Source organism: Eleutherodactylus coqui, chromosome 6, assembly GCF_035609145.1.
Source record: "Eleutherodactylus coqui strain aEleCoq1 chromosome 6, aEleCoq1.hap1, whole genome shotgun sequence".
In the NCBI taxonomy this organism is placed as follows: Eukaryota; Metazoa; Chordata; class Amphibia; order Anura; family Eleutherodactylidae; genus Eleutherodactylus; species Eleutherodactylus coqui.
The window spans coordinates 6,095,366-6,119,174 of NC_089842.1; the positions used below are offsets into that span (position 1 = coordinate 6,095,366).

Below are 23,809 nucleotides of genomic sequence, written 5' to 3' on the forward strand. Positions count from 1 at the left end.
CTAAGTGGCTCGGTGAACAAAAAAAGTGACATTTTGGGTTTGTGGCCAGGAAACTCCCCAGATCTCAATCCCATTGAAAACCTGTGGTCAATCCTCAAAAAGCGGCTGGACAAACAAAAACAGAGATTGCAATAAACTCCAGCACGGATTCGGAAGAATGTGTGGTCATCAGTCATTATTTGGGCCAGAAACTGATATCCAGCATGGAGAGCGAATTGTAGAAGTGGCTTCAGTAATAATAGTGACCCCCACAGTAGCCTCAGAAGTAATAGTGACTCCCCACAGTAGCCCCAGTAGTAATAGAGCCCCCTGAAACCCATATACTTACCTTCTTCTCATCTTCTGATCGCTGCTGCTCCTTGACTTCTCAGAGCTGCTGCGAGTGGATGTGTGTGTGCCTGCAGCAGTGCCTCCTCCCTTCTCCTCTTGTGAAACTAAGGAGGAGAGGTCAGGGGAAGAGGAAGATCCCAGATGCACACACTGCTGTCAGTTTGTGCATCTGCCGTGGTGCCATACACAGAGCAATTACCAGCCAGGTAGCTGCGGCAAACGGCTAGTAATCACTTTAATGGTGACCAGACGCCCCAAAAGTGGGACTATTGCCTGCCCTGCCAGGGTACCAGGGAAAAGTGGGAGACAGGGTCCCAAAATGGGCTTGTCCCGCCTAAATCGGGATGTCTGGTCACCTTATTTTTAACCAATTAACCATTTTCATCTTGTAAGCATCCATTAGCATCTTTGACTTTTCTTTTGCTTTTGACATACCCCCAAATCCTTTTTTTATTGACTTTGGCCTTTGTTGCAATCATCATTCTATTATTAACTTTACCTTTTCTGACACTTGCCCTACAGTTTCTGCAGACCCCATTATATTCTTTTTTAGATATTTTCCCCCTTTTTCCATTTGATAAACATCTTTTTCCTCCTCTTTAACATGTGTACAAGTTCTGTGTTCATCCATCCGGTCTCTTTAAATACTTCCCATTCTTCCTTCTTTTAGGGATTGGTAACGATTGTGCTCTGAGAATCTCATTTCACAATATTTCCCTTCTTGGACATTTCTGTCCTTAAGAACATCCGGCCATTGGATTCTTCCCACCTTTTTTCTGAGTTCATTAAAATCTGCCTTTCTGAAATCCAACCTTGAGATCCAAGTCTTCTCAGGTCTTCCTCCCCTTGTTATCCAACATCCAAGGATATCATGATCACTGCCTCCTAAGGTCCCAGCCACCCTTACTTCCTCAACCATTCCCTTCATGTTGGTAAGAATTAGGTCCCAGATAGCAGATCCCCTTGTTTACTCTTCTACCTTCTGGAAGATAAAGTTGTCAGCAAGAGCGGATAAGAATTTGTTGGATCCATTACTTTTACCTGAGAGAGATTCCCAACAAATGTCTGTACAGTTAAAATTTCCAATGATCACTATGTTGGGCTTCTTAGAGAGCTTGGCCATCTGATGTAGACAGAGTTCCTCCATATCTTCTGCTTGTCCAGGCGGCCTATAGTAAATGCCTACAATGGTGTCCTTTCTGTTGTTCTCTCCTTGTATTCTTACCCAAACAGTTTCTACAGAACTCCCATGCTCTGAAGCTTGAATCTCTGTGGAGATGAATGTTCTCCTAACATACAACACAACACCTCCTCCCCTTGTATTAGGTCTGTTTCTTATAAATGCATTGCATCCTTCAAGCCTTGTATCCAATCATGTGTATCATCTCACCAAGTTCCTGTGATGCCTATGACGTCATATTTCTCTTCCTGTGTTCAGAGCTCCAATTCTCCTTGTTTGTTTCCCATGCTCTGGGCATTTGTGTAGAAACATGTTAGTTTGTGATCGGGGTCTCTTGCTCCTCTACTTTCCTTCTGAATTTCTTGTCTTGTTCTTTCTTTCCACTTCTAATAGCGAGGTTCTCAAATGTATTAATTAGCTGTATATTTTTACCTTTCACTTTCCTCCCATATTGTTCTAGTTTAAAGCTCTCCTAATGAGTGAAGTAAGGCGCCCACCAAATACATGCTTACCCGTCTTTGTCAGATGCAAACCATCTCTAGCAAGGAGTCCATCATATAAGTAATTCACTCCATGGTCTAGCAATCCAAATTTTTGCTGACTGCACCATCAACGTAGCCAGTTGTTCACCTCTAAAATCCTAGGAAGGTGTTATAGATCCAGTGTTACTAAAGGGATAATCCAGGACTAACATCCTCAGGATAGGTCATCAATATCCAATTGGTGGGGTCTGTCGCTTGGGGCTTTCCATGACTAAAATATTGATGACATGTTCTTAGGACAGATCATCAATAGTTGATTGGTGGGATCTATCACTTGGGACACCCGACAATCAGCTGATTGAAGAGGTCACAGCACTCAGGTGAGCACCTAAGTTTCTTCTCAAGACTGTGTGATGCCATGTTCATCTATCATATGGCCTGATAGCAGCTTAGTTCCATTACAATGCAATGCATAATTGCTATGAAATAGACGGCACTGTGCCTGGTATGCAGCAAAGTGACTACAGAGCTCACCTGAGCACCACGGTCACTTCAAACAGGTGATCGGCAGGGATTCTGAGCGGTGGACCCACACCCATCAGATATGGATGACTTTTCCCAGAAAGCCCGTTAAAGTATAGTTTATACTGTTTATGCTTCGTTGTGTAATTGAGCACTTGCAACAGTCTCTGTCATGGCCCGTGTAGATGTGTGTGTGTAGCCTTGAATTCAGACCCTGTGATCAAATGGAAGGCGTGAAGCACCCGGTCACTGAGTTGGATGGGACTTGTGCATTGGTGGAAGAATGAGAGAACATGTTGTACCCCACAGAGTGTTGCCGATTGAGGTGTAAAATGTATAATATGGCAGGCAAATAATTGTTGTATAGTCACGATTGGGAGCGAGCAGTGAAAGTCTGATATGGTCAGGTGCCTCTAGAGAACCCTGGTTCTATGTTCGAAGAATTTGGGAGCAGCCGAGTCATGTCAGCTGTGCATTAATTTTCTGGAGCTTCCTGTCCGGAGAAGTAAATGCAGGGACAGTCAACCATAGAAGCTGTGATAGCACCAGTCATATTCCGCCATGTTGCTGAAATGAGAACTGTGAGTGCTAAAACACTGAACGTGTTGAGTGTCCACAGAGCCACAAGAGGTCAGAATGTAGCTAAGAGACTGAATAACCAAAAAGGTCGGCGAATATTAAGAGACAGTAACTAAACTGGCCTGCAGCGTAACTAGGTGACTGCGCATATTGGAGAACCTGGTTAATTTACAGCGGTCCGCTACTTGTGCTAAAGACTACTAAGACGTGTTCCTGCAAAGAACGCAAACTGAGACAATGTTGCCAAAGAGCAAAGTCAACACTGCTAACGTATCATTCTAAACGGTCTGTCCAGTTCAGGTGAACGTCAGCTGATTCCCCTTAATGATTGTACCTTTGATTGGCTGCTGGTTTTGATGCGGTTGCAGTTTTAAGCGTTTTTGTACACTGGCGTTTTTCTCGCGCGTTTTTTTGCACGAGATTTTGCTGACTTTTTTTTAACGTTAAAGTCAATAGGACTTTCTAATGTTAAAAGTGCTTTGCGATTTTTGAGCGTTTTTAACATTAGAAAGTCCTATTGACATTCGCTTTAAAAAAAATGCAGCCCTTATAGTAACTGCATCGAAAAACAGTTTTTTTTCCCAAGCACGCCATGCAATCCTTAACAGCGTATGAATACAAACCTAAAAGGGGTTTTCGCATCAAAGATATTTTTTCTCCATCTACAGGGTAAGGATTGAATGCCAAATTGTTGGGGTCTCTCAGCAAACCCAGGAACTGTGAACTCCGAATGCCCCTATGTGAATGGAGGGTGCAGCATAAACATGACCACCTCTTCATTTGTTTCTAGGGGAGATTCTGGGAGGGAGGCACTCATCGCTGAGACCCCCATGATCCCGATGTAACAGACCAGAGTATACCCCCAGTCCGGAATATACCCGGGGTTTAAAGGGCCTAGGCTACATTATACCCGGGTATATTATGGCCTAGGCCAATTCATACGCCCTCCGGCCGGATTATACCCCCATGATAACAGTAGTGGAGTGATATACACAAGAAGTACTTAATGTTTTACCATTTTATTGGGGGTTCCGCTTTGTCAGAAAAGTTAAAGGGGTTGTCTCGTGAAATCAAGTGAGGTTATACCCTTCTGTATGGCCATATTAATGCACTTTGTAATGTACATCGTGCATTAAATATGAGCCATACAGAAGTTATTCACTTACCTGCTCCGTTGCTAGCGTCCCCGTCGCCATGGATCCGTCTAAATTCGCTGTCTTCTGGCGTTTTTAGACGCGCTTGCGCAGTCCGGTCTTCTCCCTGGTGAATGGGGCCGCTCATGCCGGAGAGCTGGTCCTCGTAGCTCCGCCCCGTCACGTGTGCCGATTCCAGCCAATCAGGAGGCTGGAATCGGCAATGGACCGCACAGAGCCCACGGTGCACCATGGGAGAAGACCCGCGGTGCATCGTGGGTGAAGATCCCGGCGGCCATCTTGGTAAAGGAAGAAAGAAGTCGCTGCAGCGCGGGGATTGGGGTAAGTAATAAACTTTTTTTTTTTAACCCATCCCTTGGGTTTGTCTCGCGCCGAACGGGGGGCCTATTGAAAAAAAAAAACCGTTTCGGCGTGAGACAACCCCTTTAAGTGAGAAAGTGAAATGACTTAAAACTGTAAACTTCTGGGCACTGCACATAGACTTCTGGGCACTGCACATAGACTTCTGGCCACTACACAGAGACTTCTGGGCACTGCACATAGACTTCTGGCCACTACACAGAGACTTCTGGGCACTGCACATAGACTTCTGGCCACTATACAGAGACTTCTGGCCACTACACAGAGACTTCTGGCCACTACACAGAGACTTCTGGCCACTGCACATAGACGTCTGGCCACTGCACATAGACGTCTGGCCATTGCACATAGACTTCTAGCCACTACACAGAGACTTCTGGCCACTACACAGAGACTTCTGGCCACTACACATAGACTTCTGGCCACTGCACATAGACTTCTGGCCACTGCACATAGACTTCTGGCCACTGCACATAGACTTCTGGCCACTACACAGAGACTTCTGGCCACTACACATAGACTTCTGGCCACTACACATAGACTTCTGGCCACTACACATAGACTTCTGGCCACTGCACATAGACTTCTGGCCACTACACATAGACTTCTGGCCACTGCACATAGACTTCTGGCCACTACACAGAGATTTCTGGCCTAGGCTATATTACACCCCCGGGGATAGTTTGGTTTAGGCCATAATATACCCGGGGTATAATCTAGCCTAGGCCCTTTTAACCCCGGGTATATCCTGGACAGGGGGTTAATTTGGCCTATTACACCGGGAACAGGGGTCCCGTATCCCCCTCTCCTCCGCATTGCAGGCTCTCGGCACCGCCCAGTAAAGAAGAGATTGAATGGAGCGGCAGTCATGCTGGTGCGGCGTTGCTCCGTTCAGGATTGCTGGAGCAGCTGAGTGCTTGTACGGCTATTCTCCTCAGCCCTACTTAAGTCAATGGAGCGACACGGCATATGTGCGAGCCCACAGAGAGGAGACAAGACCACCATTCTTCGGATCGCCGGGGGTCTTGTGGATAGCTGATAAAAGTAACTCTTGGTACAACCCCCTTAATTTGTGCCAGAGACTAGCATATATTAACCCGAAATCAATGCCTGGTAATAGCTAGTGTAGATCGCTAACGAGCCTCTGAACACATTAGGCACATCTCACTCCAGCAGGGGTCATATTAATGCCGCTCTTAATAAAGTCCCCCCACAGTGTCTATAGAAAATGGGGTAAGAAATAGCAAAAAAGGATAAATGACATAACCCTTCTTGTTTTCTCCCGGAGGGTGAGACAAATGAACCAAGTCTTCTTGGCATAAGTGAAGCCTGCCTTGTGCTGCGGTAATGGGGCTCCTAACCCCTCCAGATCCCCTTCAATGTGACTCCTCTCATCCCTACAGTCATTATGGCAGCTCGGCTGCTCGGGGTGATGGAGGACTTCTTATGCGATGCATACAGCATTTCGGTGAGCCTTTCCCTCACTTGCCGCAGCGTCTCCGCCTGCACTGTGACCTGGTTTGTCACCTAAGTCTTTTGCATGCAATGCGACAATAAGGCATAATATAATAACCTCTGATCAATACGGTGAAGAACCGTCCCCACATGGAGAGAAGCGACGACTCTGCAACATTCACAGTGGGGAGTACAGCCCAATTCCAATAAAGTGTAACAGAACGGGACAACATTCCTCTCCCAAAACTTTCCTCACTTCCCAGAATCGGGGATGCCACACAGCGGTAGCCTCAGCTCCGCCCCCACGCCACGGCCCCGCCCCCACTTTGTGAGATGTGTTGCTGCCATCAATTTCTAAATGAGTTCATCTCCTCCCCACAGTACGGGTTCGGGGTCCTACTGGGAATGATTTCGGGTTAGATGAGATTTCTGAATCATCACATCCTTTTTTTCTTTAAGTTAAACTTTACCCGACTTTTTTATAATTGTAGAATAGAAGGCCGAGAACAGCAGACCATCTACTATTATGTGACAAACAGGGGTGCGGAGCAGCCGTTCCACTGACCAATTTGGCTTTGGGTTATTCCTGGTGGCAGCACCTGGGGACCCTTGGTTTTCACCCTTTAACCTTTCCAGTTGGGATCTGGTTTTAAAGAGGTTGTCCCACTTCAAGCTGTTTTGCTGCAGGATGAATGACACCTGTATAGGGATGAATGAGACCTGCATGAGGGGAATGACACCTGCATGGGGATGAATGACACCTGTATGAGGATGAATGACACCTGTATGGGGATGAATGAGATTTGTATGTGGATGAATGACACCTGCATGGGGATGAATGACACCTGTATAGGGATGAATGAGACCTGCATGAGGATGAATGACACCTGCATGGGGATGAATGACACCTGTATGGGGATAAATGACACCTGTATAGGGATGAATGAGACCTGCATGGGGATGAATGACACCTGTATGACGATGAATGACACCTGTATGACGATGAATGACACCTTTATGGGTATGAATGAGACCTGTTTTGGCCGTGATGCTGGCAGCTTTGCCCGTGTGAATGAAGCCTTAGATGAATGAAGAAGGCTGCAGATTAATCTCACTGAAATAACTGCATGAATGTGGAGCCTCGATATAAAAGCAGTACGTTGGGCTCTCGTGTCTCTGCACGGATCACGGCTCGCCGGCAGACATTCATCAGGACTCTGTAACCCATATTTACACTCTGGCATTCTGGCAGCACAAGCCATACTATTAGGCTGAAGGTATGCAGACACCGCTGCTAATTACTGCGTTCAGGCGTTTCAGCCACACCCATTGTAAACCGCGGCCGCGCTGTCTCCACGTACGGACGGCCGACACTGAAGGGGCTTTAAAGGGCCACGAAGGTCAAATGTCTTTGTCATTTAAAATGTTTTTTTTCATTCAAAATTTGCGCGTTACGTGCCGATTATCACGCAGACACCAAGATCCAGAGGGGATTTCCCACTGCAATAAAATTTGCTACGTGTGATCGTGGCCTTAATGCTTTTTAACCCCTTAAGCACCAAGCGCGATAAATATATGGCATTTGGTCCTGGGCTTTAATCCCATCCGAAAGCAGATGTACGACATGGGATTAAAGCCTCTCCTCCTGGAATCAAGCAGGAGCAGGTCAGATCCTCAGCTGTTAGACAGCCGAGGACTCAAAGGAGATGGGAGAAGCCTTTTTTACGGCTTCTGCCTTCTCCTTTCCAAGCTACATAGAGCTCAATGTATTAAAGAGTGAAAGTGGAAGTATTACTTCCACTATGCGATTCAGCGATCAGGTGACTGCAGGGTGCCCTCTGTCACAGCAGAGCTGCAGGGTCCTAGCAGACCCAGATCAGCTCTGTTAGTGGCTATTATCACTATAGAGGGATGTTTTCCCTCTAACTAGGGCTCCTTAGTTGCTCAGGGTCCTCTAACTCGCTCAGGGTCCTCCGACTCGCTCAGGGTCCTCTGACTCATATCACTGACTATGTATGTGAAAAGGAAACAGTCAGAGGCCAGGTTCACCAGTAGAACCAAATGTTACCAATCTCAGTAAGGAAAACCAAACAGTTTTGCGCTCTTTTAGGCCGTCTGCACACGGGCAGATTTGCATTGCGGAATCTGAAGTGGATGTCCACCCTCGGATTCTGCAGCCAAGGCTGCCAATAACATGGTATGGCAAAACGCAATTTCCTCTAAACGATTGGAAATCGATTGCAATTCTGTGTGGCTTCCATTCAAGTAAATGAGAGCAGTCCGCCGCAGGACCCTCCTGTAATCATCATTGCGGAAAGGTCATAAGATCCGAGTCATCGCCTAGTGAGGGTGCGGCATAATCTGTACTGCGCATGTGTGCCGGTGCGCTGGACGGCACAACCGCAGCACAGATATGAAGAAGGTCATTAGGGTCACCGGCCGGGCACAGGGTCGGATTCCGCATGCAGATTCTGAACTGGCCGTGTGCAGGCGGGCTTAATGGCTAACAAGAAATGATGATAGATGATAATGGCGCGGGCGTTCCAGGCTACTTAGGCGTCTTTACTAGGCTGATACATCAAAATATGTGAAGAAACACTTAGATCGCAGACAAGAGAGCAGAGAACCAACAGAATTCTGCCTCCAAAATCCGCATCAAAAGTCGGATCTTTCTGATGCGTTTTTTGGCGCGGATCCGTATGCAGAATTCACCTCGTCGATAGGTAGGATGTCAGTGCAGAATTCACACGTGGAAAATGGAGTTGCTTCGCGTTCGCGCGTCAACAAGTGTCTGCGAGAACTCACGGATTTAAAGGCAACATTTCCCCCAGTGAGTTCGGTTGTGTGAACGCCAACGGGACGATCCGGAGAGAAGATCCTTAATCAGTCTGCAGATACGAATGTGAGCATCCGGCCTCCGACACAGTAGTGGGCGTATTATCAGTGTGTCGCACGTGGCCATATTATTCAACGAGGCACAAATCCCTCCGGGCTTGTTTCACGCCGTCCGTATCGCAGCCCAGAATCAGGACATACAGATGCGCACCAACGTGGCGGCCATCATTATATCGATCAGCACACGGACCGGTGTCCAAGGCGAGCTGCGCCGGATCAGGCACAAGGCAAGTGTGTCGGTAGCCTAAGGGTGGGACAAACAGGACAGATACCGTTTGAGTAGTCGGTGGGGATTCCAGTGACCGTCAGCATACAGACAACTGATGTTTATGAGCTTTTAGGCCTAAGGCACACGGCCGGCTACTAAACCTAATAGCCCAACGTACACGCAGCGGAATTCCGCAGCATGAAATTACCCGCAACATGTCCTATTTGCTGCGGGTATACACGCGGGCGGCTGCCATTGTAGTCAATGGAAGCCGCTCGTCACGCTATACGTCCATTGTAGCACAGTGGAAGAATACCGTGAATTTGCGACGCACCCACTGCCGGCTGTGTCACATGGCGCTGCCGGCGGGTCATGTGACACCGCCGGCGCATCATGCGGGACTTCGGGCAGCGGATCCGGAGGTAAGTATGGGGTCCTTGGGGGGGCACCGTGACAGACTCCTCTGCAGTATTCCGCTGGCGGAGCCCATCACGGCCGTGTGCATAAGGCCTTGTACGCAGAGCGATTGTTGGTCATGTTGACAGTCGTTGATAGACAATTGCCTGTTTACAGCTGATGATAATTATTCAACCAGTGACTATTTTTTGGTGAGCTGAAACTAAATGACTAGTTAATGAATTTTCGCTTGTCCCCCTTGTGGCCATGTTTATAAAGCCCGCACATTCGCTCTATCAAGTGACTATTATTGTGACGGTCGTTCTGTGTAAAGGCAACCTTCGAAAAAGCTCTGGTACTGTGTATCCACAAGAGGACTTGATTTGCAGAATTCGCACAGGGAGATCCACAAATGAAGCTGCTCATAGGGATGCATGGGCATCCGCAGATTAATTAGAGCGTGCGGATTTGATGTGCGGACCTTTCGGTCTGGAAAACAAATCCCAGCATGCGGCAGTGTTCTGCTGATCCTGCACTGACGGCTTCCATTGAAGATCCACACTGCATCCCGACAGGTGAGAAATGCCCATGGACGCGGGCAGGGTAGGATCCCGCTGCGGGCTCCTGCGGGTGGAGTCCAACCCGCCCGTAGACGAGGCCTATGGGGGGTCTCACACAAACAGATTTTAATTGCGGAATCCGCGATTGCCGTCCGTGTGAAAGATCCGCGGTAAAACACGGGCATTGAAAGGCATGCGGGTATGAATAGTGTATTCCACAAGCGGGAGAAAAATCGCACCATGCTGTATTTTAGCGCAGATTCCGTGTGAATGGTCCCCATTGAAGTCAATGGATGTGAGTGTTCCATCGCCCATACACAATTAGCAATGCATATGAGCAGCGGAAATGTTCACAACTACAAAGGAAAACAAAGAGAGGTTCGAGGGGAGAGAGATCATTCTTCTACACGGATGACACGCTGTACAGAGCGTACATCCACGCAGAAAACCGCTCTCATCCGCCATCTTCTGTGATCATCCGCAATTACTTTTCATGAATGATCGCTTGTCTTCCACTGTGGAAATCCACATACAGAGCCCGGCCTTAGCTAGTAGAACTAAGGGCCCTTTTACACGCAAAGATAATCGCTCAAACTGATTGTCTGAGGAAGCTTGGGGCGAAACACGTGTCAGGGTGCCGGTGGTAAGGTGGGCTTTATACGTTACGTACTGCTGCTCATATGCATAGATTCAATGCTTTGTAGGCTCCGTGTGTCATGTTATCCAATTAATATGATTTTGTATGCAGTTTTTGAGCATTTACTTAATTCTATGAACTTGATACGTTGTATGCCTTCCTTCCGCCCGTCTGCTGCACATTGGAGACTCATCTCTTTTGTACTGTAACATCTTTTTAACTGTAATGAATGAAATGTAGAAAAGCTTTTTCATGTAGGTTTTGCGCGCTGACATTATTTTTTGATATATTTATACATAGTTTCTTCAGACACATTTTGTTACCCGTCATGTGAAAAATCGCATTAAAAAATTGGTCCAATTTTTCAGGACTGAAGAAAAATAAAGTGTGAATCCAGTCTTAAGGCCTCCGACACATTAGCTTTTTTCCGCCCGTGTGTAGTCCATTTAAAAAACGGACTCCACACGGACCATACTACTCTACAGCCCAACACTGTCGTGATTCAGTATTCTGATCCGGTTTATGAACCAGACGCCCAATCAAATGAGAGAAAGAAACAGACAGTGCATGGACGCCATCCTTCTTCCTTTTAGAGAAGCCATAAACACACAGCATACAGAAAAGACATACGGCACAAAGACCGAATATGGAAGCCAGACAACGCTGCAAGTGTATGAAAAAATGTCCGTTTTTTGGGGATGTAACATAGAATATTTTAAGGCAAGCGTTCCCCTAGCCTTACTGGGAGCGACAGGGGCGTAACTATAGAGGATGCAGGGGATGCGGTTACACCCGGGCCCAGGAGCCTTAGGGGGCCCATAAGGCCTCTCTTCTCCATATAGAGAGCCCAGTACTATGAATAAAGCATTATAGTTGGGGGACCTTTTACAGGTTTTGCATTGGGGCCCAGGAGCTTCAAGTTACGCCTCTGGTGAGCGATAACAGTTTGTGTGGTGTAAACCTGATCAGGTATTAGTGACCGAATGCTTAGCTGCCCATTAGAGAGGGGTCAGATCAAAGCTTCCCAACTCATTGCCACCCTATGAGGTCAATGGGTTTTCCTGAGGAGCTGAACAGGTTTGCTTGAAGCCGAGGTCATGTAGGATAATCATCTGTTAGCGCCAGAGGAATGCTAATTGAATCCTGTAGGTGATGTGGGTCAGTGGATGTAGAACTTCATCTAATCTTCCAACTTCTCCTCCTTTAGGCCGAGCTGGGATCTTCACTAATTCACCTTCAGTATGTCTCACTACTCTTCTACCCTCAAGAGATACACCGACAGCGACTATTCCAAAGGTTATGTTGGATATGGTTCCTCCTACGCTTCCAACCACAGTTCTTCATTCAGCGATCGCAATAAGCTGTCTTATAAGAGCAACCTGAGTAGCTCCTATTACAGCGGCAGTCCTCTGCGTTCTTACGGAGATCTTGACCGAAGCCTTCCGCCCTTGGACTCATCCACTAAAAGGACGGACATCTTAGCCCGCTCCTCATCCAAGTATACACCCAACACGTATTCCTATGGCTACAACAGCAGCTATTCTACCCTCCATACATCCCCCATCACCTCTCTGTCTCGGAAGAAGTCGTCCAGTCACACGGACCTGTCCCTTGGATTCTCTGAACTTCGTACCTCAGATAGTTATTACCCCCACAGCCCCGGATTGACACGATCACGCCACGATTTGGATAGTACTTCTCGGATTTCCCGGGTTTCCAACCACACCGAGTTTGGCGATGTCTATGGAAAGAAAAGAAGCCCCACTTATGGCTATGGACTATCTTCTGCGACGGCACCAGAAAGTGTCGCGTCACTTGCAAAGCCCACGCCACGGTTTACCTACTCCTATGACAAGAATGAAGGATCCGGCGGTAAAGAGGCTCTGGTAGGTGCTTATTATGGCTTGTGGGCTACATATGTGAGTAAATCCAATGTTTCCAGGCCTGAGGGCCACACCGTCAGACTGAACCAATCCAAGGGCCACAATAATACTTAAGGGGCTCTCCAAGTTAGTTACAAATTGTGGAGAGGAAAGGAAACTATTAAAAACAGCAATACTTATTATACTCAGCGCTTCCATCGCCCACTGGTGCAGCGCCAACCCTCCCATCCACATTGCCGATGGTTTGGGCTGCAGCAGCCTTGTGTACATGGTATGCCACCCCTACAGCCCAAATAAAGAGAAGCCAGCAATGAGGGTGGGATGGCAGCACAGGCATCAAAGCGGTCAGTTGTTTTTAACTGTTTTCTGCCCTCTTCCAATGTGTAGATACCTCGGAAAACCCTTTAACCCCTTCACAACCCAGGTCATACATTTATGTCCTGGGCCCCAACCCCCATGGATGAGATCAAAGGTGGTAACTGATCACCATGGCATTGCATGGCAATACTATGGTATTGCATTATACTGTATGAGTGATCAAACGATCGCAAGTCCCTATGGGGACTTAAACAAATGTAAAAAAGAGCTTAAATAGTTTTATTTATTATTAGTAGAAATAAAGAGGTTATAAAATAAGTTTATGACCCCCCCCCCTTTTCCCGTATTTACAATAAAAAAATCTAAATAAAAAACTCTGAAAACATATTTTGCATCACTGCATTCGTAAACATTAGATGGATCAAAGTAACGTTTTATCTATCTTGCACGATGAACATCATCAGAGAAAAAATAAACAACGCCAGAATTGCGCTTTTTTCATAGAATCCTAGAATGGTAGAGCTGGTAGGGTCCTCCGGGGTCATCAGGTCCTCCGGGGTCATCGGGCCCAACCCCCTGCTCAGTGCAGGATCACTAAATCATCCCAGACAGATATTTGTCCGGCCTCTGAAAACTTCCATTGAAGTCCCGTGGCAACCTGTTCCACTCATTGATCCCCCTCACTGTCTAATATCTAATTTGTGTCTCCTCCCTTTCAGTTTCATCCCATTGCTTCTAGTCTTTCCTTGTACACATAACAATAGGGCTGATCCCTCTGCACTGTGACAGACCTTCAGATATTTGTAGACAGCTATTAAGTCTCCTCTCAACCTTCTCTTCTGCTAAAAAAAATATCAAAAAGTTGACGGCACAAAAGGAAATGTTGGTTTTTTTTTTCCGAAGATACTTTTTTTAGTAGTACAGCAAAAATCCATAAATTTGGTATCGTCATAATCGTACTGACCCACAGAGTAAAGTTGTCATTTGTACCGCAGTCTGTATGCCGCAGATCCTCTTCTCCCCCTTTTACACTCTGGAGTGGAGACCCGGCAGGCATTGCAGGTTATGTGAGTTGCTGAATGCTTCAGCAGTCCCATGAAGATGCCAGCGGGCACGGAGGGGCGCCTGTCTTCACCGCAGTGCCCCCCAGGGTCAGGAGACCTCCGTTCTGCCGACACATTGGAGTCCGAGCTCGGGCCGCAGGGCGCTCCGCTCATATTTAGCTGTCTCTGTTTCTTTCTGACATGGACCCTACATGCCAGCAGCCATTCACAGGCAATGTTTGTGCCCAGACGGTTGGGGGGCCGCACAGAATGACACTGCGGGCTGCACATGGCCCCCAGGCTGCTCACCCCTGCTGTAATGCCTTCATGTATTTGAAGAACTGTATGTAAACAACATATTACAGTTTGTGACCACAGCTTACCCTTCCTGGTGTCCTGGACTCCTCCTTAGCGGATGCCCTGCTCTGGCGGCTGCTTCTTCACTCAGCCATGCTCTTAAAGGGCCAGCACGCATCTAGCAAGTTCTTTCACTGCCAATCATCCGGTACCCTTGGCTATCCTCCTATGGAAGGTGCCCGAGTTTGTGGTGCTTTAGTCCTACTTCAAGTCTGTCCTGATCTTGAGGCTCCTGACTTCTCCCGACTATGTTCCCGTCTCCACTCCTGGCCACGCTTCTGTCTGCTGCCTGCCGCGATTCCTGGCCTGTTTGTACCTTGTGAACCTCTTCTGTGTATCCTGACCTTCTGCTTTTTTCTGGTTCTGAAGTTGTGCTTTTCTTGCCCTGCGCTCCTGTTCACATCCTCAGGTACCGCACCTCGGCCTCTAGTAGCCTCAGCTGCCACAGGACCCCTTCCAGAGTCACAGCCTGGAGACCCTGCAGCGAAGCCCACATCCCGGGTGGTGGGGTTAAAGGGTGAAGACTGGGGTTCCTCTGGATTTGGCAGTGACACGGTGGATCTACGTATCCTGACACATTCTAACCTTATACTCAGTCCAATCACAATAATACAAGACTCCGTAAGACAGCGGCATCGGCCGCCAGCTGCGGGGATCGGTCTTCCCTCAACTGTTCCACAATGCTCAGTCCTCTCTGCAACATTATTACCATTTATCTGCTCAGAATGTCGCAGCGCATTGCAAGGAGTTTGCAGAAATCAAAGGAGCCTAAAGGAAAGTTACCATGGACTGACTACCCCATATGACTTATTAGGTCACCAAGCCAAAAACAGCAATGTGAGGAGCGGCTGCGGACATACCTGACATATCCAGAGCCCCTTCTGGTTTTATTGCAGATGGTAATATAAGGCTTTTATGCTGAATCAGCAGTATTATCGGTGGTCTCTTAAAGGGACGGTCCGGGTGCAATTGACTTTTGAAGACCAGACTTCCATGGATTAAAACAATAAAGTAATTTGTACTTACCCTCCTCAGCCTTGGCAGTCCGGCGATTCTCTCAGTCTCTATTGTCTGCAGAGGTCAGGTGACCACTGCCTGCCAATCAGAGGCTGCAGTGTCACTGCCCATCTTCCTGGCATCAGTGCTCACATCCTGGGTGTTATGATGCCAGGAGTTCCAAAAGGTGACTCTATGGACTTTGATTGGCAGGCAGCGGTCACCTGACTTACGCTGTCAACAGAGACCGGGAGAATCGCGGGGCTGCAGAGCTGGATCGTCAGGGCCGTTTACACGTATTTTATTGTTTTAGTCCATTGGGTTCGAATTTCAAAAAGTTGATTCATAACCAGACAATCCCTTTAAAGAAGTTGTACAACAACTACAGGTCATTCCCTATCCCCAAGACAGCCACAGGATGGGGGTAAACCGCTAATTGTGGGGGTCTCACTGCTGAGACTCCTGACGACCTCCAGGAAGGGGGTCCCACTGTGTCCCCTTTCCTCCTCACTGGGGGTTAGCGCACCCACACAGTGCAGAGGAGACAGATCACACTGCTGGTTGTGCCCACTAGCATGCCAATCCCTTTCCGGGCCGCAGACAGCCGACATCACCCCCGCAGAGCAATGAAGGAAAAGTATCATCAAAACATGCAACATTTCCGCAGCAGATATGAGACGCTGCGAATGTGAACATCTGCAGACGTCCTACAGTTTGCTGCGGGTTTCTCATGCTTTGTATGGATGGAGTTTACTAAAGCCTCCTTCATTCAGATGGCCCCGTGCTTGGTGGCAGAACAGACACAAACTGTAACAAATACTCCAAGACCCCGGCTTCAGGCCTCCTGCACGCGGGCGGGGCGGGATTCCCGCAGTGGAGTTCGGTGACCCCTGCGTACAAGTCCGGCGGCTCTGCACAGCGCTGCGGATGTGTCGTCCGGCACTCCATCGCGCATGCGCAGTAGTTGTCGCCGCTCTGGAGTGACGCGGATCCTTCGATACTTCGGCAGTGCTCACAGTGGAAGTGCTGCGGGACGGCCGGGGAATGATTCTTGACATCCCCCTTTGATCCCTTTTGACATGTTTCCATCTAAGGGACCCCTTTCCCTGGATGTTTTCCTTGATCACGCCATTCACCGCACCGTCGCACCAGAACCCCCACAAGGCCAGCAATGTGGTGACAATATACTTGGCTTATTTTTTGGCCATTACATACGTAACATTTCTTCTTGTGTCCGGCTGCCAAAAGTGACAATTTTAAAAGGAAGAGACTGTCGGGTGGCAAGGTGGTCAGCGTTGCTATAGTAACAAACTGTATACATGAGTGACAGCCCAGAAGTGTATGAGACAGTAAGATGGAAAGGCATCCAATCAGAAGGTGCCGTGTCATGCCAGTACGCATGGTGACGACCTGATGCCACACCGTCACTGGGCAATAGAAGCTGGCGCATGAACCATAATGACAGTTAGACCGGCGGAGGACCCATTCAAAGGCAAGCCTAGCGCCAGAGGGGGGAGAGAAGCGAGACGCAGCAGGAGAAGGGGGGCGGCAACCAAGAAGATACCAGTGACGAGAAAAGACACTGAGCGGCAGCGCATAAAGGTCAAGAGTGGCAACAGTGGAAGATACAGCGCCCCCGTAGGAGGAGGACTGCGCAGCAGGAAAAAGAAGACAGAAAGAGAGAGTAAAGAAGCGTCATCCAAAGTACATCGTACTCTGAAGGTAGTTCATCTCACCAGGGTCCCACACTAGTTCAGCCGGTTATGTACCCGGGGCTGGACAGGATTTAGAATGCCACCCATACCCTGTCCCAGTGACAAGTGACTCCACAACCAACCGTTAGTGGTCACTAGAGTCTATAACTGCACTAGGGCTGTGATATAGCCTAAATTAAAGTCTTGATTTTTCCAAACTTAAAGGGGTTGTCCAGTTGTTAACTAATTATGGCCTATACTCAAGATAGGTCATCAATAATAGATAGTCGGGGGGCTATCGCCAGGAACAGCTAAAGCTCAGTGGTTCTCAGCGTTGGTGGGCTCGTGTATTGAGCAGATTTCTGCAGGAAGCAGTCAGCTCCATTCTGAGTGCAGTGGCCAGGCTTGGTATTGTAAGCAAAGATCCCATTGAAGTGAATGGGATCTTGGCCTGCAATACCAAGTCTGGCCACTAAACTCAGAATGGAGCTGTCTGCTTCCAGCAGAAATCAGTTCAATGCATGATAGTGCCAACTTGACAAACAACTGTTTGGTCGGGGTCGCCATGCTAATGTAGTGTTGATGACCTATCCTGAGGGCAGATCATCATTAGTTTACAATCAGACAACCCCTTTAATAGGGTATTCTGGGACTTTCTGTTATATTTTGTTCTTTTGGTGAGCAACAAACCATCAACAGGTGATGGGCAGTGACCCGGCACTCAGCTCCAGTAGATCAGCTGATTCCTGGGGGCGCTGCTCATATCACAGGGGGCCATGTTGGTATTCCAGGGGCAGCTCCTATTGATTTCAACAGAGCTGTACCTACAATACCAACCCAGGTCGCTGACTATGGTCAGCACTTTCTGCTTCTTGCACTGACTGCGGTGGCAATGGCCCTGGGAATCAATCAATCGATACAAACATTTTTTTTTAAGTCCCGGAATACCTCTTTAAGATATGAACCCCGTCCGTCTGAATGGGTTTATACACATGAGCGACGTGTTCCTGCGCGGCACCGCGATGCAGGAAACAAATCGCAGCATGTTTTATCTTTCTGCGTTCTCTGGCATCACAGCCCCATGATCTTCAATGAGGCCGGTGGCAGCATCGCGAGGTCTCCCCCTGAAAGCAATGGGAGAGACTCCGCGATCCTCTGCTGCAGCTGACAGCCGCAGCGGAGGATCGCTTCATCCCCATAGTGATGGGAGGCTGACATGAAAACGCCTTGCATCCTCCGGAGCGCGATATGGGGGGCGGCATTCACGGCCCCGTATCGTGCTCGCCAGTGTGAGGTTAGCCTAAGGGTGGAGACATGCACAGCGGCACCGATGCAGCCGACGCCACTTCGGCACTTGTCCTCTGTGGTTTGTTACAATTTTGCCAGAAAACTGCGGTTTCAGCCGTAAATCTGTGAAGCCGTTACAATCAGTCACGTTGTGTTCAGCATGAAACATGAAGTTTTCAGCAAAATCACGCAGCCACTTAATTTAGAAACCCCCGTGGCCGCACGTAGCCCTGGCAGTCTGCTGTCCGTGGCTTTACCATCAAGTGTAAGTTAGTTTTTATAAGATTTTTTTTATTTATATATAAGAGTCTAACATTAAAGGAGTTTCCAGAACTAAGATATCGATTACCCACCCGCAGGACAGCTCATCAATATCCATTCAGTGGGAGTCCATGATAAACTGGTGTCCAAGGCACTCGGGTAAGCGCTGTAGCCACTTCACTGCACAGCGCCACTCATTTTATAGTGGCCGTGCCTGGTACAGCAGCTCAATCTCATTTACTTGAAAGGGACTGAAATCCTTCTAAGCCATGTGACATCGCAGGCCTGAAAAAAAGGTTGCAACACTCCACTGAGTGCCATGGCCTCTTCGGACAGATGATCGGCGGGGATTCTGCGTGGCCGACCCCCCCCTTACTGGATATTTATGACCTGTCCTGAGGAGCATTACAGAGGACCCTTCGTGTACATGGAACGAGCCCTTTATTATAGCCCCTGGCTCTTTCACAATTGGCGCCACCCAGTATAGAAATTAGAGCCTGTTCCAGTATTAATATGCATGGGCTACAAATGAGACAAAGTTTAGCTTGATTGTGATCGCAGGGCGCAGAAGGTTACCTCCTAACGAACAAAACCCGTTATACAGCAATACGTGTAAATATACCACCCTGATAGCGCGGCACACGGTCTCATCATGTGACGAGGAGTACAGGCCTGCTCCATGGGAGCGCTCATCCCTCGGAGCGAGCCGGAGAGCGTTCTGTACCGCCAGCCTCCATTTACAGTAAGCAGGGCCCCCACCCATCTGTATGTAGGTAAAGGCTATTATTATATGAGCCCCAATATCGTAGCCCAGGAAGCCCCCTTTACTAGTGACGTGCTCCTTGGTGATTTCAGCGGCCCTCCGGCGCGGTTCATCCTGTAACGGCCCGCTATAGCACATTCTGTCCCACTATCTGCATCTTCATTGCGTAATACAGAATGTACAAAGCAGCTTTACGAGACTCGTAACCAACCAAATTATATCGCTCGCCAGTTTTATTGCTCCTATTAAACATTCCGCCTGTACTGAACAGAAGGTTTCCGGAAACGGAGGATACAAGCGGCTGTCCGAGGTCCTGGGTAGTGCAGTCATTAGGACATCCAAATAGGAATCCCGTCTTCGGGCCTCATTCACACGACCGTACAGATGCGTAAAAAAATCATAAATCCGGGCCCTCCGCAGCGCTCTGAAGGGCCCTCCGCAGCGAAGCTGGACTCCAGGTATTCATTCAGATGAACGATTTTTGGTTGCGTAGAAAAAAAAAAATCAAACCGTGAAAAATAGCGCCTTGGTGGCGGCTTTCAGCCGATTTTATAGGATAGATCTTGCCCTATTTTTTGTTGCGATATGCAGGAAGCTCCCATAGACTTCAATGAAAGCTGAAAAAAAAGGGAGGGGGAGGGAGCTTGGCTGCGTGCAACGCTGGGAAAAGAAGGCAGCCGGCTCTATTAAAGCATTCGCAGTCATTCCGAGGATGTCTGGCGATCACCAGATTTTCGCGCCGCAGCATATTTTCTTGCCGATATGCAGCAGCCGCCCGTCTGAACGGCAGAAAATACGTGGATAAAGATGGAGACTCGATAGCGCCAATTCTTCATTCGTGCGATTCAACAGCGCGTCTGACCGAAGATATAAACGTATCGGGTTGTGTGAGCCCCCACTGCGAATTACCTGCCATCCTCCCTGCAGGCGCGTCATCCAGGAGGAGATGGGGGAGCAGTCAGTTCCGGTGATAGGCGGGGAATACAAGAAGCAGGTTCGCCACATGGATTCCCCTTGCGAAGACATAAGATATGAGCTACGCCGATGCAATATGTAAATATGACATATCGGAAATAGTGGATATTCATTGGTGGATGCCATCATGAGATCCACTTATAACCTCACATCCACAGGCAGAGTGGCCAGGATCGGGATTAACAACGTGACGTGCCTGATGAACTCAGCAACAAATGTGTCCACAACCAACTGAAATACCATCCGGATTAAAGGGGCCACTTTAATCTATCCCTGTCCCCCTCTCCTGATTGTCTGTCACAATCTGGACTTCTCCTCTGTGTATTGCAGACACTTCCATGCAGTGCAGCCCCCTGTCTGATACTTAGCAGGCACCATGCTGGGGCTGAGATTATTGCCTTTCACATCAGTCCCATGATGCATCAGCACAGTTTTAGCTGAGGCTATACCATCTATACACACACGCGCTCATCAGTAACATCCCTTCCATATATATTATATATATATATACACACACACATATACTCATTGTCAGTAACATCCCTCCTATATATATATATACACTCATTGTCAGTAACATCCCTCCTTTGAAACTTGTCAGATGGAATTAAACCTTCTCTGTGATTGTAACATTATAGCACATGATTACAATATCAGAGCAAAAGGGTCATTTAGGCCTCCTTCCCACGAGCGTGACGGGGTCCGCCGCGTAATATTACGCTGTGAAGCCCGTCACGGCGCCCCCCAGAGCCCCTATACTTACCTGCGGGAGATAGCGTGAAATCGCTTCCCCGCCCACCGCCGCCGCGTCACCGCCCGTCACCGCCCACCACCGCCGCGTCACCTGCCGTGTCACGTGCACGGCCGGCCGTGTCACGTGACGCGGCCGGCAGCGTCATATGGCGTCATATGACGCGCGGCGGTGGGCGGGAAAGCGTTTTTTCACGCTATCTCCCGCTGGTTACAGCGGGAGATAGCGTGAACGGACGGCTTCCATTGACTGCAATGGAAGCCGTCAGTGCATACAGCCCGTCCTCACCCGCAGAAAATAGAGCATGCTGCGGGTGAGGACGGGAGAAATCGCAGTGCGTAATTCCGCGCTGGAATTACGCATCGTGAGCATTGTGCTATTAGGTTCAATAGAACCTAATAGCTGCGGGCAACGCAGCGGATTTTCGCCGCGAATTACGCGGCGGAAATCCGTTCGTGGGAAGGAGGCCTTACTCTGGAGAACCGACCCCTTGTGGGGAGGCTCTACTACCCTGTTGTACCGCCTCTAGCTTGGATACAAGATGTGATACGGGGGGCATGGAGGCTCTAGTACCCTGTTGTACCGCCTCTAGCTTGGATACAAGATGTGATACAGGCGGGCATGGAGGTTCTAGTACCCTGTTGTACCGCCTCTAGCTTGGATACAAGATGTGATACGGGGGGCATGGAGGCTCTAGTACCCTGTTGTACCGCCTCTAGCTTGGATACAAGATGTCATACGGGCGGGCATGGAGGCTCTAGTACCCTGTTGTACCGCCTCTAGCTTGGATACAAGATGTGATATGGGGGGCATGGAGGCTCTAGTACCCTGTTGTACCGCCTCTAGCTTGGATACAAGATGTGATACAGGTCGGCATGGAGGCTCTAGCACCTTATTGTACCGCCTCTAGCTTGGATACAAGATGTGATACGGGCGGGCATGGAGGCTCTAGTACCCTGTTGTACCGCCTTTAGCTTGGATACAAGATGTGATACGGGTGGGCATGGAGGCTCTAGTACCCTGTTGTACCGCCTCTAGCTTGGATACAAGATGTGATACGGGGGGCATGGAGGCTCTAATACCCTGTTGTACCACCTCTAGCTGGGATACAGGATGTGATACAGGGGGGCATGGAGGCTCTAGTACCCTGTTGTACCGCCTCTAGCTTGGATACAAGATGTGATACTGGGGGGCATGGAGGCTCTAGTACCCTGTTGTACCGCCTCTAGCTTGGATACAAGATGTGATACGGGCGGGCATGGAGGCTCTAGTACCCTGTTGTACCGCCTCTAGCTTGGATACAAGATGTGATATGGGGGGCATGGAGGCTCTAGTACCCTGTTGTACCGCCTCTAGCTTGGATACAAGATGTGATACGGGCGGGCATGGAGGCTCTAGTACCCTGTTGTACCGCCTCTAGCTTTGGTACAAGATGTGATACGGGGGGCATGGAGGCTCTAGTACCCTGTTGTACCGCCTCTAGCTTGGATACAAGATGTGATACGGGGGGCATGGAGGCTCTAGTACCCTGTTGTACCGCCTCTAGCTTTGGTACAAGATGTGATACAGGGGGGCATAGAGGCATACTGGTTCTGTATGGTATCCTGCGGCATTTGCTGTAACTGAGCCTGTAGATCGTGTAAACTCATAGGCTGTCAAAGTTGGCATCCCAGATGGTCCCCTACATGTTGTATTGGTGATAAATCTGGCCACCGGGCAGCCACGAAAGTCTGACAATGTTGTGGGGGCTCCTGTGACCTCCTTGTGTGTGCGGCCGGGCATTATCCTGCTGGAAGCCGCTATGAGAGGAACACATGTGGCTGCAGGATGTCCTGAACATATCGCTGAGCTGTCATTGTCCCTCGTACCACCACTAGGGGAGACCGACTGTCATATGCGATTGACCCCCAGACCATCACACCAGCAGGGGGCAGTGTGCTGCTCCAAAGTAAAGACAGAATTGAGACGCTCACCCCGAGGTCTCCAGACACGAAAATGTCGTCAGTGCCCAAACTACACCTGGATTCATCGCTGAAGACAATCCGGTCCCACTTTGTAGCGTCCAGTTTCATGACGCCACTGCAAAGAAGGGTGATGGTGGTTGTCAGAGGCCGTACATGTAACAGGTGCTGTAAGACCAAATGTCCTTCAGCCAAGCGCCTAGAAATGGTTCCAACAGATACAGGGGTGTAACGATGGCGCCACCTGTCTCGGGATGGCGGACAACAAAACAGTTGAAGTTGCTAGTGATTGCCAGACTCTCCTCTCTACTGGTGGTCTGTAGGGGGCGTCCTGAGCCGCCATGTAGTGTGACTGCGTCGTGGCCTCTCCGCCATGTAGTGTGACTGCGCCGTGGCTTCTCCATGTAGTGTGACTGCGCCGTGGTTTCTCCGCCATGTAGTGTGACTGCGTCGTGGCCTCTCCGCCATGTAGCGTGACTGCGCCGTGGCTTCTCCGCCATGTAGCGTGACTGCGCCCTGGTTTCTCCGCCATGTAGCGTGACTGCGTCGTGGCCTCTCCGCCATGTAGTGTGACTGCGCCGTGGCCTCTCCGCCATGTAGTGTGACTGCGCCGTGGCTTCTCTGCCATGTAGCGTGACTGCGCCGTGGCCTCTCCGCCATGTAGCGTGACTGTGCCGTGGCCTCTCCGCCATGTAGTGTGACTGCGCCGTGGCTTCTCCATGTAGTGTGACTGCGCCGTGGCTTCTCTGCCATGTAGCGTGA

General features: G+C 49.0%; 1 protein-coding gene across 2 annotated transcripts in view; it reads left to right on the forward strand.

Moving 5' to 3' along the window:
• Positions 1 to 23,809, forward strand: part of USP2 (ubiquitin specific peptidase 2) — an 80,093-nt gene that overhangs the window by 19,272 nt on the left and 37,012 nt on the right. For both annotated transcript variants that reach the window (XM_066606093.1, XM_066606092.1), the window contains exon 2: positions 11,966 to 12,644. In XM_066606093.1, coding sequence (XP_066462190.1) covers positions 12,000 to 12,644 — 645 coding nt within the window. In that variant the 5' untranslated portion in view covers positions 11,966 to 11,999. The remainder of the gene's footprint in view (positions 1 to 11,965; positions 12,645 to 23,809) is intronic.